This window comes from Saccostrea cucullata, unplaced genomic scaffold, assembly GCF_032062105.1.
Source record: "Saccostrea cucullata isolate Sc308-1 unplaced genomic scaffold, CSIRO_AGI_Scuc_v1 ctg1732, whole genome shotgun sequence".
Taxonomy (NCBI): domain Eukaryota; kingdom Metazoa; phylum Mollusca; class Bivalvia; order Ostreida; family Ostreidae; genus Saccostrea; species Saccostrea cuccullata.
Window position 1 is genome coordinate 121,053 of NW_026926588.1, and position 15,125 is coordinate 136,177.

A 15,125-nucleotide genomic window follows, 5' to 3' on the forward strand; every position below is an offset into this window, starting at 1 on the left:
TTCTCGAACAGTTATATTTCCCTTTCTATTTCATTATTTTGCGGTAACGACCGTGCTCTTTGTGAAAACCACGATTAATGGTTTTAAAGAGTAAGAGCCACTTGCGGCTTTTTTTTACCCGGAGAATTTCTGAAAAATCATAACTGCTCAGTTTAGGCCGAAAATGCAGGATTTATAATTTGGACTCTCGTTGACGTCGTATCTATTGAACATGACGTAATTTTCCCTTTAGTCAATGTATTATTACGTCATAAAATGCGTAATTTCCCAATATCCTGTAAATTCCTTAGAAAATGGCCTAAAATGACATTATTTTTTCAATATATCTTATAGAGCACAACGTCTGATCCAAAATATGAAATTACATAATGAAAGATCTCTTTCTGATGATCAATGTACATTTTAATTTTTTAGGATTATGAAATGTGCTCTCGTAAGTGCAGGGCCATTTTTTGTACAAATTGAACCTAGCTTTTTGAGAATTTTCCTGGAAATCTCAAGCAATGCTGCGATTAAGAATTAAGATTAACATCGTAATATCCGGTTTTGACGGAATAGTTAACATATAAAATCCGTCAATGTTCTATGTTGATAATAAACCAAAACATAGTTTCTAAACCCCTTTTTTTTAAATTTGCATATTTGCTATGCCTATAAGGCATGTTTGTTGATCGAATTCTAGTCGGTAAGCTTAATTTATGGTAAAATAGTTTGTAAACAGGAAAAATATGTATAATTCTTCCAACGCACATTTCGGGTTCACATAGAAAGGGCGAGTTTATATAACAAATAGTTAATTTTAATTGTGTTCATCGGCTGGGCAGAAGCGATTTATTCTAAACCCGTCAAAACGTTTTAATAACTAGAATGTAATCAACGAAATCATGTGGAATCAGAACATTTATTTATATAAAGCTAAGGGAACTCTTTATATAAATTGACTATGCTTAAGCTTGCAATTCAGTTTTTTATACATATGTACATGTATTTCAAATGTTTTAAAAACTTCGAAAAGCCTAATCATTGCAGCACTTTAAGCATTAATTCTGTGCAGGATAACCCGTCATAAAGTAATAGTGTCTGTCGCTACGATTTAGGACCTTTATCACTCAGTGGCTAATAATGATTTCTTTAGCAAATGTTTATTGACAAATTAGATTTAGCTAATTTGCAGCATAATAATGAAACTTAATTTCTTTTGCTCCTAAAAGATTTGAAATTTATGTTCAATGACTCAGTGATAAACTATGTCATTTTTATTGGAAGAAAATAAGTTGCTTTATAATATATTTGTTCATAACTTTAGACTATTCACCTTGAAATTGACCGACTTTCAAATTCTTCCCAGTCATACGCTCACTAGCAATAGTTTTTAACATTTTCCTTCCCTGTGAATTATATTTAATACAACACAGGGAAATCAATTTACTAAAGACGGGGGAATAAATTCAAATCAGAAACTTGTGATCTTTAATTACAGATTATTTGTTTGTGAAAAGAATCCTACATTGAAGCCCAAATAAGCGCAACAAACTGTGACATTTTGAACTATAGAGAAGAAAATGATTTATTAATCACGTAAGTTTGTATTTATTTTAATTTGCCTGACTGAAGTAAGATCATATGATTCTGATCATTGGTATATGTAATTTGTAGTTTGAACAAAACTGATGATTTTTGTTGTCATCGACTAAAAGAAAGGTAAGTATTTTCTTTCTCAAATTGCAATATTAACTTAGCCGTTGTCCAACAAGGGACCTCAGACCTGGTAAAACCATTAGAAGGGTATATAACTTATCAAATAATTTGCGACAAAATACTTTGAAAGCGTTCTCTCGTTTTAACAGGGTAAGGTACATGTAATTAAAAATAGAAAATTGTAATTTGGTAAAATTAATTAAATGTTTCATAGGAAATGAGCAAATGGGCGTATTTTGTAATTGATCATTCTCAACTACATTGATAGTGATTTAATTAATAACACTGCAAATTATCATGCTAATTTAATTATGTTTTGATTACATTCTTACTATAGGAATTAGATAGAAAAAAAATCTCCATCACAGTCACAGTTCCTTTCATCAATTTAATAGAAAGTACATGTAACCTCTTTATTTTTTAAGTCTTTTTCCTCCTAATAAAGGAATTATTTTATTTAATTACGATATATTATTCATACAGGTAAACAAATGTTGTGAATTTCATGGTCCCTACCCCCCCTCCCGTTAGGTGACGGAGGGGGGGGGCTAAAAACCAGGTAGGCCAAAACTTTACGTCAGCTCATGGATTGGCCTAAGTTCGGGCGTAAAGTTAAAATTAAGCAATTTTACTGATTTTAAAACAATTTAGCGAGTGCTTAAGAAAACGTACGGTTCTCAGAAGTCTTCAAAACACAAAAAATAATATTTTATGAGGGACCTTTATATTAACTAATTGTATATAGGTCCCTGATTTAATTATGCATATTGTGAAGAGTTGGGAGAGGATGGGGCTTTTTACAACCACATGGGGACGTAGTTGATTGGATTAAAACGTACTTCATATTTTAATAAATTTCTTCCGAGAAAAAAAGATTGTCTTATTAATACATAGAGTTTTCTTCAAACAACATTTCTATACATTATGATAATGCATTCACATACATTTGATTGTTGTATTGTATTTTTAAGTTATTGTTTAATCGACGACACATTTATACCTACATTTATACAAATAGCCCGCTTCGAAAGCGGGAGGGTATATAGTAATCGGGATGTCGATCTGTCCGTCCGTCTGTTAAGCATTGGGGTATCCATCTCTTAGCCGCAACTCCTCTCATACCACTGAATGAAATTTGATGAGACTTTCACAGAATCTTTATAACAAATTGCCATTATGCCTCATTTTACTTTTTGATCCGACACATATTATGGATTTCCTATAGCAAAACATGGACGCTGCCATTATATTCGAGGCAAGGAAATCATTTAGTGAGCTCATTGCACACAGATCCTCTAGTTATATATTCTGCTTAATTGACTTAAATTGTCAATTTTGAAGAAAAAAAATTTTTCCCCAAAATGTATTTTTAGATAAGAAAAATCGGTTTCAAAACCACCGTAATCCTCTTTCTTGTATTTTTCTACATCTAAGAACAAAAATAACTCATTTTAAAACCAAAGTTAGCAGTTGAGTTCGAAAATGAATTATTCTTAATTTTTTTGTCAGACAAACATTGATGCAAAGGCATCTTTATTTTTCATGATTTCGTTTAAAAGAGTAAATCTTACATGTACATTCTATAAAAAAAATCTGAGCGCATATAAGATGAAAAAATAGTCATGTTTTTTATTTCCTGCATAACTTACATTTTTAATGAAAAACAAAATAAAGAATAAATGTAACTTAGAGAAACTACACAAGCAGAGAATTTCTTTAAAAAATATCTGTAGTCATTTCTCTCTCTCTCTCTCTTTCTCTCTCTCTCTCCGCAAACATTTAAACAGTACATTAAGTTTATATTAAAGGTTTTATTGTATAACTGCATGTACCTAGAGTATAGTGTTTCGGAATTATTTTATGAACCTATGTGCCATTTTATAAACAATTACAATATTAATAATAAATCATTTAAATTGACAAAATTTAATAGACGTACAGAGAATTGTCTGAAATGTACCTTAGTAGTAAACGCGTAAAATTTATTTCTTGACTCAAAATGTGTATAAGTAACCCGTTTGCAGTTTTATACATTAGTTTTTCTTGCAAGTATACATTTCTTTAAGGTAATCCAAGAGAAATGTGTTTTATTTTTATTTTTACAAACTTGATTCAATTTCTAATAAAACTCGCCAGGTTTTTCTCTCTCTTTTTGATGCTTGAATACTAAAAAAAGAATATTCGAATCACAAATTTATTCGAATATCAACTCATCGATTGAATATTCGAATATTCGTTGACTTCCCTAATTTCTGTCGAACTTTATTAGTAGTATTTTATCAGTAGAATCAGTATGAACCGAATCATAAAATAAGTTATCAATGGCGAATTAAGGCATTAACCTGTATCAAATTCGGGAAGAGAGGGGGTGTAATTAAAATTCCGAAATAGATGTAACACATGAACATTGCACGGTCCTTTTCTTGCTTTCAATTAATAAGACTTGTATATTATTGAAATGTAAAAAAAAAAAAAACTTTCGATTTCTTACAAGAGATATGTCTCCTATATGACCCTATAAATTTATGCATGTTTCAATCACTGCAAGTATTCATTAATCTAGAATTTGTGTAATTCTGTACTTTTGCGAACTACAAATATACATGTAATACATGTTTGTCCGCAGTTGACAATGTTAATGTTTTGCGCCTGCGCATTGCAACGTTGTCAAAGACTTAGTCCTGCAACTAAGCATATCGTTTACGACTAGACTTACGCCACTTGGTGGCTGACTGACGTTTTTCAGACCAATTGTTAGTCCATTATTTATACACTGAATTGACCACGGATTTTTTTTCCGTTATTTCCTGATTATGACAACGAGCACACGGCGGGTGTGATCGGTCGGCAGGGCATGCTCACTCCTCCATGGCACCTGATCCCACCTCTGATGTTTCGGAGGTCCGTGTTTGCTCTGCTCTTATTTTGTATATTTGTTTAATGGACGTTGAGATTGAATACTGTTCGTTATTTCCATATCCTTCCTTGGTGAAGCCCAACTTACGTCTGACTAAAATTTGGCTCAAGCCCCAGAAATACAATTAACTTGAGGCTTAACTTTACGACTTTTGATGAAATGGGCCCAAGCCAAGGTATCAAATAAATTAACTATGTACATTGCTTTTATGAGTAAGAGTGCCTCTTCCATAATTGTGAATTTCAAAGATTCTTGGTCAGGGGTTCTAGTGTTATAATGGGGCTCTAATGATTATATCGTGAAAATTCATGAGTCCTATGAAAAATAGTTTCCTCTGCTCCTAGGTTTTATGTAAATGAACTAAGTACTTATTTATAATTAAGAAAGGTGCCTCTTCGAAATGATTAATTTCAGGGCCCTCAGGTGAGGGATACTGGGCGGAGGGGGGTTACAGGTTCAAAAAATTAATTAATTCTTTGAAATCTGCTCTTTGGTATTCATCAACCATTTATCACGAGAAAATATGTCTTTTTGAAATTTTGAAATATGGGGCATCAGGGTTAGTGGTTCCTTTGGGTGGGGTGCGCAATTGGTTATAAAGTGGAAATGCATTTTCTCTTTTTTTACCATGATTTACCTCGGTATTAAGTAACCAAAGTAAGCGTGCTAAGTGTATAGTTATGATAAGCAATGGTGCTTTCTTTAACATTGTGAATTTTGTATTTCGAAACTCTAATCTTGAATGAGCCCTCGGGGTTTTTGTACGATTGAGACTTCTTGGCTTGCCTTTGGTTTGTTTGGATCTTGAATTTCGACTATCGCATTTCAAATCCGTATTTCGAGACTTGATTCTCGAATGATCCTTCTGGGCTTTCATAAACATGAGGTTATCTATATTAAACTTACCCAAATCTCGAATTAAAATTAAACTTTGCATTTTGAATACATTTAATTACATTCTTCGAAGAAATGGGAGGAATTAATTCGTTTGTAAAATTCATTGTGATTGTAACTGCAAGTAGCTGTCAAAACTAACAATGTATTCGAAAGTATTTAATTACATAATTATGCAGAGTAATTGACACTAACTTTGTAATTTACAACAGGAAATATCGCAATGAAGAGACAACCTCCCTTGCAATTTATTTGCATGAAAATTGTAAAGATGACAAACATTGCTACACCAAAAAGTGTGCCAACATTGCAACGCATAAAAAGTTTGTTTTCTGTTAGAAAAGGGGAAAAAGTGCATAAAATGTCGTAATCTGTGATTAATTTGCATAATATTATTACATAAATTAGCGTACTGGATATTTAGGTCAATTAGCCTTAAAAACTGTTAAGGATTTAACAATATTTTACCTAATTATCGTTAATTTGAATTAAAATGCAAACTTTTAGCGTTTTTAACATTTATTATTATAAGCCTTTTGATGTATGGATATGCATCTAATCTAACGCAGTTTTTCTTTCAAAAATACCATTAACGTGTTCTTTTAGATACAAGAGTAAGAACTTCAAGAAATGCGATTAATCAAATCGATGCTTACTTGTTTAAAATATTTTCCCGCTAAATACGGTACACGCTAAACAAAATACGTTTACAGTATTTGCATTAATTTGCTTTTAGATTTTATTTTACATATAATATTGTATTGCAATATTAGATCATAAATCATTGGAACCCTAGTTTCTGTTAAATCCGGACGTCAGGTAGTAAAAAAATCGGATTTCTTGAATTGTATTTAAATAACTAAAATGAATCTTTGATAAGATGTGTAAATAAAAACTTTGTGACCCTGTACATAGCATATATTAATATTAGGTGCAAAAAAGTCTTCCATGTTATTAATATGGTTAGAGCATGAAGTGTCTGTCATCTTGGTCATCCTTTTATATCTCTGTTCTTGTATCTATCTGTTTGTCTGTCAATCAGCATTCGTGTATAGCCCAGTTGAAGAAATATTACCAAAGATTTTTTTCAAGCCTTATACTCTGATTCATCACGATTTCTTGTTTCTACTCCTGATTATCTAGATTTTATTTGGAAACCTCTAGTGCTTTCCATGAAACCCTTGAATCTAAATTAGTGCTTGTTTTAAAGCAAGCATCATTCCAATTTCTTAGCTACAAACTTATTTACCAGTTTTCTCAATTTTATATCAAATAAGGGGACAAATTCGGCCGTTACCCTGCCTTGTCCCTTATTGGTCCAATAAAAATCGTTTTCAAGGTGTTTTTGTTTAGATTGATTTATCATTCTAATCTGTTTAATAAGTAACGCACTAATTTGAATAATCAATATTTTTATATTGTAGATATATACTTTATGCAGAATTTTTTCACTAGTACTGTCCTCATTGAATAGTTATCTGGAATCTTACCAAAGTTAGCAAAAAAAAAAAGAATAAATTTATTAATAGATTGGAAATCTTAACAGTTCTTTTCTTGAAGCATTGTAAACGTATTACATTTAGCGATGTATTCTATTTAGTGATTTTTCAAAATGTTGAGAGAGAATTTTTCCGGCTTTAGGGGATTTTAGTCATATGAATCCTGATCAAATCATTTTGTATTCACATACGCGATTATTAACGACAAATACCTAGAATTTACAGTTAAATATTTCCCTGCCTGATGCAACTGGATCAAATTTCCTACCTGATGTAACTTTATTAAACTTTCAAATGCTTTGTGTCTTTTCTTTCCTGTTCAATGTTAATAGAGAGGGTAGGTCTCAACAGATGATCCCATATTCATTATTTCGTTCACGGTGTAATTTTCTCCCGGGTCGACGGTACACCGGCTTAGGGGATTTTAGTCACATGCATCCTGATCTAATCATATTGTAATCGAATACCCGATTATAAACTACAAATACATACAATTAGCAGTTATAAATTTTCCTGCCCGATGCAACTGGATCAAAGAACTACGAACGGTAGTATTGTTCTCCCTCCTACCTCTTAATCAGTTCTCAAGAGTTAACATATTCAAATGATTTTCATAAATTTTATAGATATCAATATGAATTTTCATAAAACGTTACTTATTTAAGATATCAAAGAGAGATAACTCTATAATTTTCGTATAACTTGTCTTTCTCACTATAGAAATTTTACGTAAAACGGAAAACATTTCTAAAACATCTGCCCCCCCCCCCCCTCCCCCCTGTGAAACAAAAATTCCTTTTAAACAGGGAACATGGACTGTCATTTTACAAATTTTTTCCAAAGCTTTTTCTGTTTCTATAACCGAGGTCAAACTAATTTCAGACGTATCCCTTAAAGGTACTTGGACACAGATTTGAAGTTATTATTTTCTCTATAATATTACGACTTACATATTTTAATAGCATTTCACACAAAAATTAATTAAAAATCTTATATCGTTTAAAAGATATTGAAATGTCAAATTTTTCGGCGAGTTCAATTGACATATCGTTGCACTCTCACAAATTTTAATTTATTCTGAATCCTTAGGAAAAGTGGCAATCTCGTTTTGTATAAATGAAAAATATTATTACTATAACCCAGAAAATTCAGAGTAGACACGTTCGAAAGCAAAACAAAAACACAATATATTGTCAATCCGTGCAGTTGTGGTAAGCAGACTGTGACGATTGAACGCACCCGGTGAATTCTATATATAAACAATAACAGAACTCGAGCCCTGTTTACAAAAACTGTGTACATAACACGAGTGTGCTCGATTTGCTAAACTCTGTACGCATCTCTTAGTTCGGAATGACGATACTTGTGAAAGTGTTTTGCTTTCTAACATTTCCACTTTGAATAAAATTATTTTTCTTGATAACAGTTTTAATATTTCTCATTAAAACAAATAAAAATTGCAATTTTTCCCAAGGATTAAGAATAAAGTTAAAATTTGTGAAAGTGCAAGGATGTGTCAATCAAACCCGCCAAAAAATTTAAAGATTTAATAACTTTTAAACGAAATAAGATTTTTAATTAATTTTTTTGTGAAATGCTATTAAAATATATAATTCGTGATATTATACAGAAAAAATGAGGAAATATTAACTTCAAATCTGTGTCCAAGTACCTTTAAATCAAATTTTGTATTTACTAAGGTATGCTGTATTGAGAGTGCTATTAGAATCCATGATACCCCCCCCCCCACCCACCCACCCCAACGAAAAACGAAAAAAAATGTTTTATCAGCGTCAGTTAGAGTTAAATATTTTTTTAATGAATAATATGAATAGAGGAATGTTTTAACATCGGAAATCGATTTAAAATAATTATAACCGGCCGCCTAAGTTTTTCTAAGATTGCAAAATCTTAGAACGCTTCTAGTTACGGTCTTAACTTTTAGACTGTACTTAAGTCCTATTTAAGCACGGTCTTAGACGTAAGTAACCTTTATGTTACGACCCTGGTACACATCTATTGTCGTCCTTGATTTTTGCATGGATTGCTTCAATTATTGTTTTCAGCGAACATTGTTTACGTATGGTCTTTTATCTTTTATAAGTTTAATCATTTTGAATCATTTATTTAATATACGGTAGCAAATTCAGACATGTATAGAAATACGGTTACCTACTTCAAAAGTGATGTTTTATTTAAAAAATGTTTAAAGTCAATTTGCATTATAAATTTAGTGTATATAGAGTAAGCAACCAACAAGTGAAATAGTATCAGACTAGGGATCTTAACAACGTCCGCTCCTTCTTGTTTGCGTGTCTTATCATCAAACCTGCTAAACAGATTGCGTTGATCAAATAAATCCTTAACAAGAACTGTTAAGCATTTTAATTTTTGGTGCATTGATTTTGTTTTTTTGTATACATTTAATAAATAGTACGAAAAAAAACTTATTTCCATGGAACCGGTGTTTATATTACAATAAAAGACTTGTAAAAACAGTTTTTGATTTTGACTTGGCTTCTACGATAATTTATCTACACAACCGTATGGTTTGCTTGTCTTTTTTTTTAAATCTCCGTAAACAGCATCAAAACTCTACTCGCCATGTAGAAAAGTCGAACTAAACCAAAAAAATGTATGTGCTAATCTCGGGCAAAGAGAAAAAGTAAAGAATGCCTGGGTTTAAAAATTCAATTCCAGATTTTAAACATTGCATTGAATAAATAAAATTTCATAGTGTCTTATTTTCCATAAATACAAAACGATGTTTTTCCGATGTAATTTTAGAAACAGATATTTTAATTCTTTGCTAAAAGTAGTCAAAATGCATGTTTTCAGCAAATTTCAAAAACATTGGAATTCCTCAAAGCCTTTTGTTAAATATCTGGATTCTCGATTTTATCATAGAAAATGAATTAAGCACCAAGTGTCTTATTTCTTTTGATTAATAATCAATAATCACAGTTATAATTTCACAAAATTAAAGGAATGTTATTGTCATGAAGAGCAAATGACTCCTCAAAAATGTTTAAGATGCAACTTGGCCTGTTTCTTGAAGTTTTCAATTATGTAAATTTAATTCTCTTTTTCACCTTCATCTAGTAATACACAATTAACTGGTTATAAGACTTCAAAGTTGTCCAATATCTTATATACATAGAATTCCTTTATACATTTTAAAGACAAATTAAATAAAAAAAAACAAAAACGCGTTCTCTTCAAAATAGGTACAGCCGATCTTTTATGTCATTTATGAAATTTTTATTATTCCTTTTCTATTTTGTGACATTGAAACAGACAGTCTTGTTATAAGGAGGAATCCCAACTTACTTTGTTAAAGGTTGCTAGATTATAAAACAGTATGCCTCATCGATAATATTTTTATTTTTTTAAAATATTTTAAAAGAGAAATCATTGTATTTTGTTTTATGCTAGTTTTGTGTTATTTACAATTTGATTGTACAATAAGGTTTTTATTGACTTCATTCCCTATGCAACCATGAATGATTTTGTCGAATCCTGTCCTCAAAATCTCACAGAAGTTATGAAATCATCTACAAGACTGGACTGTGGTCGTGACAAGTATGGTAATGATCAGTATATATGTGTCCCTAACATAGAGAAGAGTGGTCTGGTAGAATTTTGTTACAAAGGAATCATGGGAATAATACAAAGAGGTGAGAAACAAAAACGTTTGGTTTATCGATATCAATTACATTATTTAATCAATTCAAAAGTCAATAACAATCATTTGTTCTATTTACCAAACACATGTACCAAAGATTAAATCCCATGTCAAGTAAATATAGAATGTTTACATCTTATTCTTACACTCAAGCAGTCTTATCATCATTGATAAAATATCATATGTATTTAGGAAACTGTTTGGAGACGACTGAGGGAAATCTGTTTTCACGTGACTGCTCAGGGTTTATAGAAGGCTGTCCAGATGATGCTTTCAGAAGCAATGAACATTACAATTGTATGAGAGATAATAACTTTATTTTTTTTAATTTGCATACAGCCTAATAATAAACCACTTTACGAATATTCAATCTTCATAATTTATTGATTAAGATCCTGCATGTCAACAAATCAACACACAAGGTCACTGCTATCTTGCCGATCCTTCCTGTTCAAAATTGTAAGTAAAGGAAATAATTGAAACAAACGAATTTTTACATGTATGAATGAAGTTATCATTTGATGATCAATAAACATTTTAAAACAGAACAGAGAATATCTTTCACAAATCAAGGGCTACTACAACTAGAATAAACGTAGACCATGAAGTTTACAGCAGCACGATAATAAATATTCAAACAGCCTCACTCCAGGAGTATGAAACCGCCGAAATTGGAGCAATAGTAGGAGGACTGTGTGCTAGAGGGATTGTCCTCCTCCTCCTGTTTCTAGTTATTTTCTGGAAAAGAAAACAAAGATTTAGAAAGACCAAAGAACCAAATCCAGGTAGGCATTTCTTTCATTTAATTATCGGCAGCAGCAGTCGTATTTGTGGTTGTTTTAGAAAGTACATAAGGGATATAAGACGTTATATTAAATCAGTCGAATAATTCTAAAATGATAACACACTTAAAATCACGAGTAAAATATTTAAAAAAAAAATGAAATAAAAAAAAACATTTTGCACGGCCCAGTGCTTTGCAGCATAGCCCACTCTGCAAAAACCATGGGCATAACCACGTGCCAAAAATCCAGGGTATCAGCACGTGGTTCTTCTTGATAAGTCTAGATACTTTAGCAACATTCCAAGTAAAATATTTAACGAGCCTAAACGGATTAATTATATGATTCATTAATCAAATTAAAGATAATTAAACAAAAATATTAATAGATTAAGGCTCCTGGAACACCCACATTTACATTGTACATTTTCCTACCTAATCCACACCAAGTCTTAAAGCTGGATGTGATATTCACCTGAGTGGTATCCATGTGGAAGTGAAATAATTATCCAAAATTGTTTATATATCTTTGAAATCTCCTCTCTATATTAAGTCAATATATAAGAAAAAATAAATCTTGTTGTTCACCCGATAGATCAATGGAGGTGGACATTAAATAAAATAATTTTACAAGGTTTGATCTTAGTCAATCAGTGAGCTAGAAATTATTTAATTATTAAATGAAATTAGGTGTGGATATAAGTCCAAGCATAATACGAGAAAGTGTTATGATAGTTAGTATCTTGATTTTATTTAGCGTCTCTTTTATTACATAAAACCTATTTACTAAATCACACTGATGGGTTATACTCTAACATTTAGTGTAAACGGTATCTGAATAACGGTATTTTGATAATTTTATATTTTTCGCAGGACGAGTTCAAGTTAAAATTTGAAAAGTTTATAATTAATTTTGGACCACTCTCTATGTGGGTTTTAAAGCTGAACTTGAGGATTTAAAAACCAAAACGCACGTAACTCGGTTCCTGATTGTAAAAAACAAAGAATGATCTAAAAAAAAAACAATACCTATCCAAATTTTTTTTTTGTAGTTTAATGAGACAGTTTAAATTTAAGCTAGAAAAATCGCGCGACGCTTCGTTTTGAATATAGCTTAGAATCATTACAGAACAAATTGATATTCAAATAAATTCTTGTGTAATGACTTTAGGGACAGATCATTTGGCGGGAATAATGGAAAATGGCCCTGAAAATGACTTGCACGAACAATGCACCAGTACTTCTCATGAACGTATTTCATTGCTTACAAATTCTACAGTTGAAGATGAAGGTAAATATGATAATTAAATTTCATATTTGGGTATAAAAGTTAAAATTCAAATGCTAATGTAAAAAAATTTTAACTTGAATAAATTTTTACATTAATTGTTACATGTCTTGTAAATTGATTGAATTTAAAGCCCATAGAATAAAATACTAGAGCATCGATATACGTGGCATAGATTAGGCTTTTCAAACGTTTGTTAAATTTTCATAATTACAGTTACTTACAGTTGAAATGATAATGAAAATATTATAATTCATTCCAGAAGTTGGTGTTAATAGTAAACCAGAGAAGGAAATCTATGATGTCAGTGAGGATGGCATTTATAGAAAACAAGAGAAGAAAACCCAAGATGTCACAGAGGCTGGTGTTTCTATTAAACCATTGCAGGAAATCCATGATGTCACAGAGGCTGCTTATTTCAGTCAACTACAGAAGAGAGCACTTGTTGACACAAAAGCAGATATAAATAGCAAAAGAGAAGGAAAAATTCCTGTATTTGAAACTGTTTGTATCATAAATGATTCAGAAAAAAGACGGCACGGTGTCCTGGGGGCTGAGATCAATAATAAATCAGAAGAGAGAAGTCATGGTAACACAGATAACAATGTCAAAAATGAAAGAGGAGGATATCTGAACTCAGCTATGTTAAGGAAGGACAGAGTTCAAATTCCTTGTACATCGTATTGGAAATTTAAATGTGACGTCAGTGAAATTTAACAAGCTACAGAAATTAATTTATTACATGATCATGCGTAAATAACAACTTGAGAATTACCTTGAATTGGTTTCGGGTGTAAACGTTTTTAAGTCAATTATGGCATTAATTTACCTCGTCTTTCTCATCTAGATATTTAAGCTGTTCCTAATAATCGTAATTTTCTGCGACATCACAGCTACAATGTATAAGTCTCTGGTGCAAGCCGCTGGTACATTTTTCTGTTCACAAGAGAGAAAACTTAAATAATCAACTTTGAAGGAGTTGTCTTTCTTTGTTTTCACTTTGGAAAAAAAAGAAAGAGAACTTGTTACCAAAAAAATCACGTCTCCACGAGCCAGGACATTTTTGATTACACTGGAACATTGACCCCCACGAATATAAATGATTCCACGGTACAAAGTGTAAAGACAGTCAAAGTATTCCCGGCTGCTTAGTGCTAAGGAACTCTAGATTTTATTGATGCAATTATCAAAACATTTTTTATGCAATCAGATTCAAGTATTTTATAGAATTTAAATGATTATAAAATCAAAGGCGTAAAATTGGCATTAATATAAACTCGCCAGCCACAAAACGACCCAATGATAGATACAAGTTTCAAGTATAAAATTTTGGAACCATCTTATTACTTCCAAGAATACTTTAGCATTTAAAATCTAGAAAACAACAGTCAAAACAAACTCATGGACTAAAAATATTTTTTTTCAATTTTCAACAAATTGGGATTTTCATTCATTACTAAAAAAGAAAATTCAATAAAACCACTTTTGAGAAGCATAAAACAAAGAATATCAGATCAATGCATACAAGAGGAATATGCAAAGATTCATAATTCATCGAAACTAAAATTTTATCAAGTTGCTTTTAATAATTTCAAACGATGCGGATACACTGATATATTAAAAAAAAAACAGACAGATCAATTATTAGCAGAATGAGACTTGGTGCTCATAACCTTGCAATAGAAAAAGGAAGACATTTTTCTATACCTACAGATAAAAGAATTTGTAATATATGTAACAGAGGGGAAGTTGAAGATGAATTTCATTTTCTTTTCATCTGCCATAAATACAATAATCATAGGTTAACTTTTTAAAGGAATTTGATGAATTTTTTCCATGATAAAATATTAAATATGTCTAATACTCAAAAAGTTAAACTTTGCTTAAATAGCCATTGTCCAGAAGTACTGAAAATAAACTCATTTATTAAAAAATGCATTACATCTAGAAATGACTGCTTAACATAATTATTTTACAAATGATGTACAATTTAGCTATGATTATATATAGCCTTACATTCTATACCAGATTACTGTTTAAATATAATGAACAATTGATGATGTGCCTTTGCCAATTATTGCAATTGTGTTTGTGCCAATATATATTTGTATTTGTACAATAAAAGGAAACTAATTAATAAATGGTATGATGTTACATTTTTATGATTCTGTCATCGGGATATTCTATAAAGGAATCATGTCAACAGAAAAAATAATAAACCATTGTTTATCTCTTAGAATAGTTAATTATATATAATCGTTGCAATTTAAAACAAAAGATACCAGCATCTATTGCTTGTGCTTTTCGAGCGATTAAAAGAGGAAAAAGGTTTATAAAATAAATTTTGATACACCTTGCTCTTG

At 31.0% G+C, this 15,125-nt stretch overlaps 1 protein-coding gene across 4 annotated transcripts; it reads left to right on the forward strand.

The window, feature by feature from the left end:
• The first annotated feature begins 1,517 nt into the window (after nt 1-1,517).
• LOC134272159 (uncharacterized) lies at nt 1,518-14,372 on the forward strand. Of its 4 annotated transcripts, XM_062754409.1 has the most exons (8): nt 1,518-1,578; nt 1,657-1,701; nt 10,478-10,685; nt 10,886-10,990; nt 11,086-11,152; nt 11,240-11,478; nt 12,646-12,765; nt 13,025-14,372. In XM_062754409.1, the coding sequence occupies exons 3-8, from the start codon at nt 10,508-10,510 to the stop codon at nt 13,477-13,479; spliced, it is 1,164 nt and encodes a 387-aa protein (XP_062610393.1). In that variant the 5' UTR covers nt 1,518-1,578; nt 1,657-1,701; nt 10,478-10,507; the 3' UTR covers nt 13,480-14,372. The 4 variants fall into 4 exon arrangements, with proteins under 4 accessions (XP_062610393.1, XP_062610394.1, XP_062610395.1 ...); XM_062754410.1 differs by lacking the exon at nt 1,657-1,701 and having other exon boundaries at nt 1,519-1,578; XM_062754411.1 differs by lacking the exon at nt 1,518-1,578 and having other exon boundaries at nt 1,620-1,701; nt 11,267-11,478.
• Nucleotides 14,373-15,125: the final 753 nt, after the last annotated feature.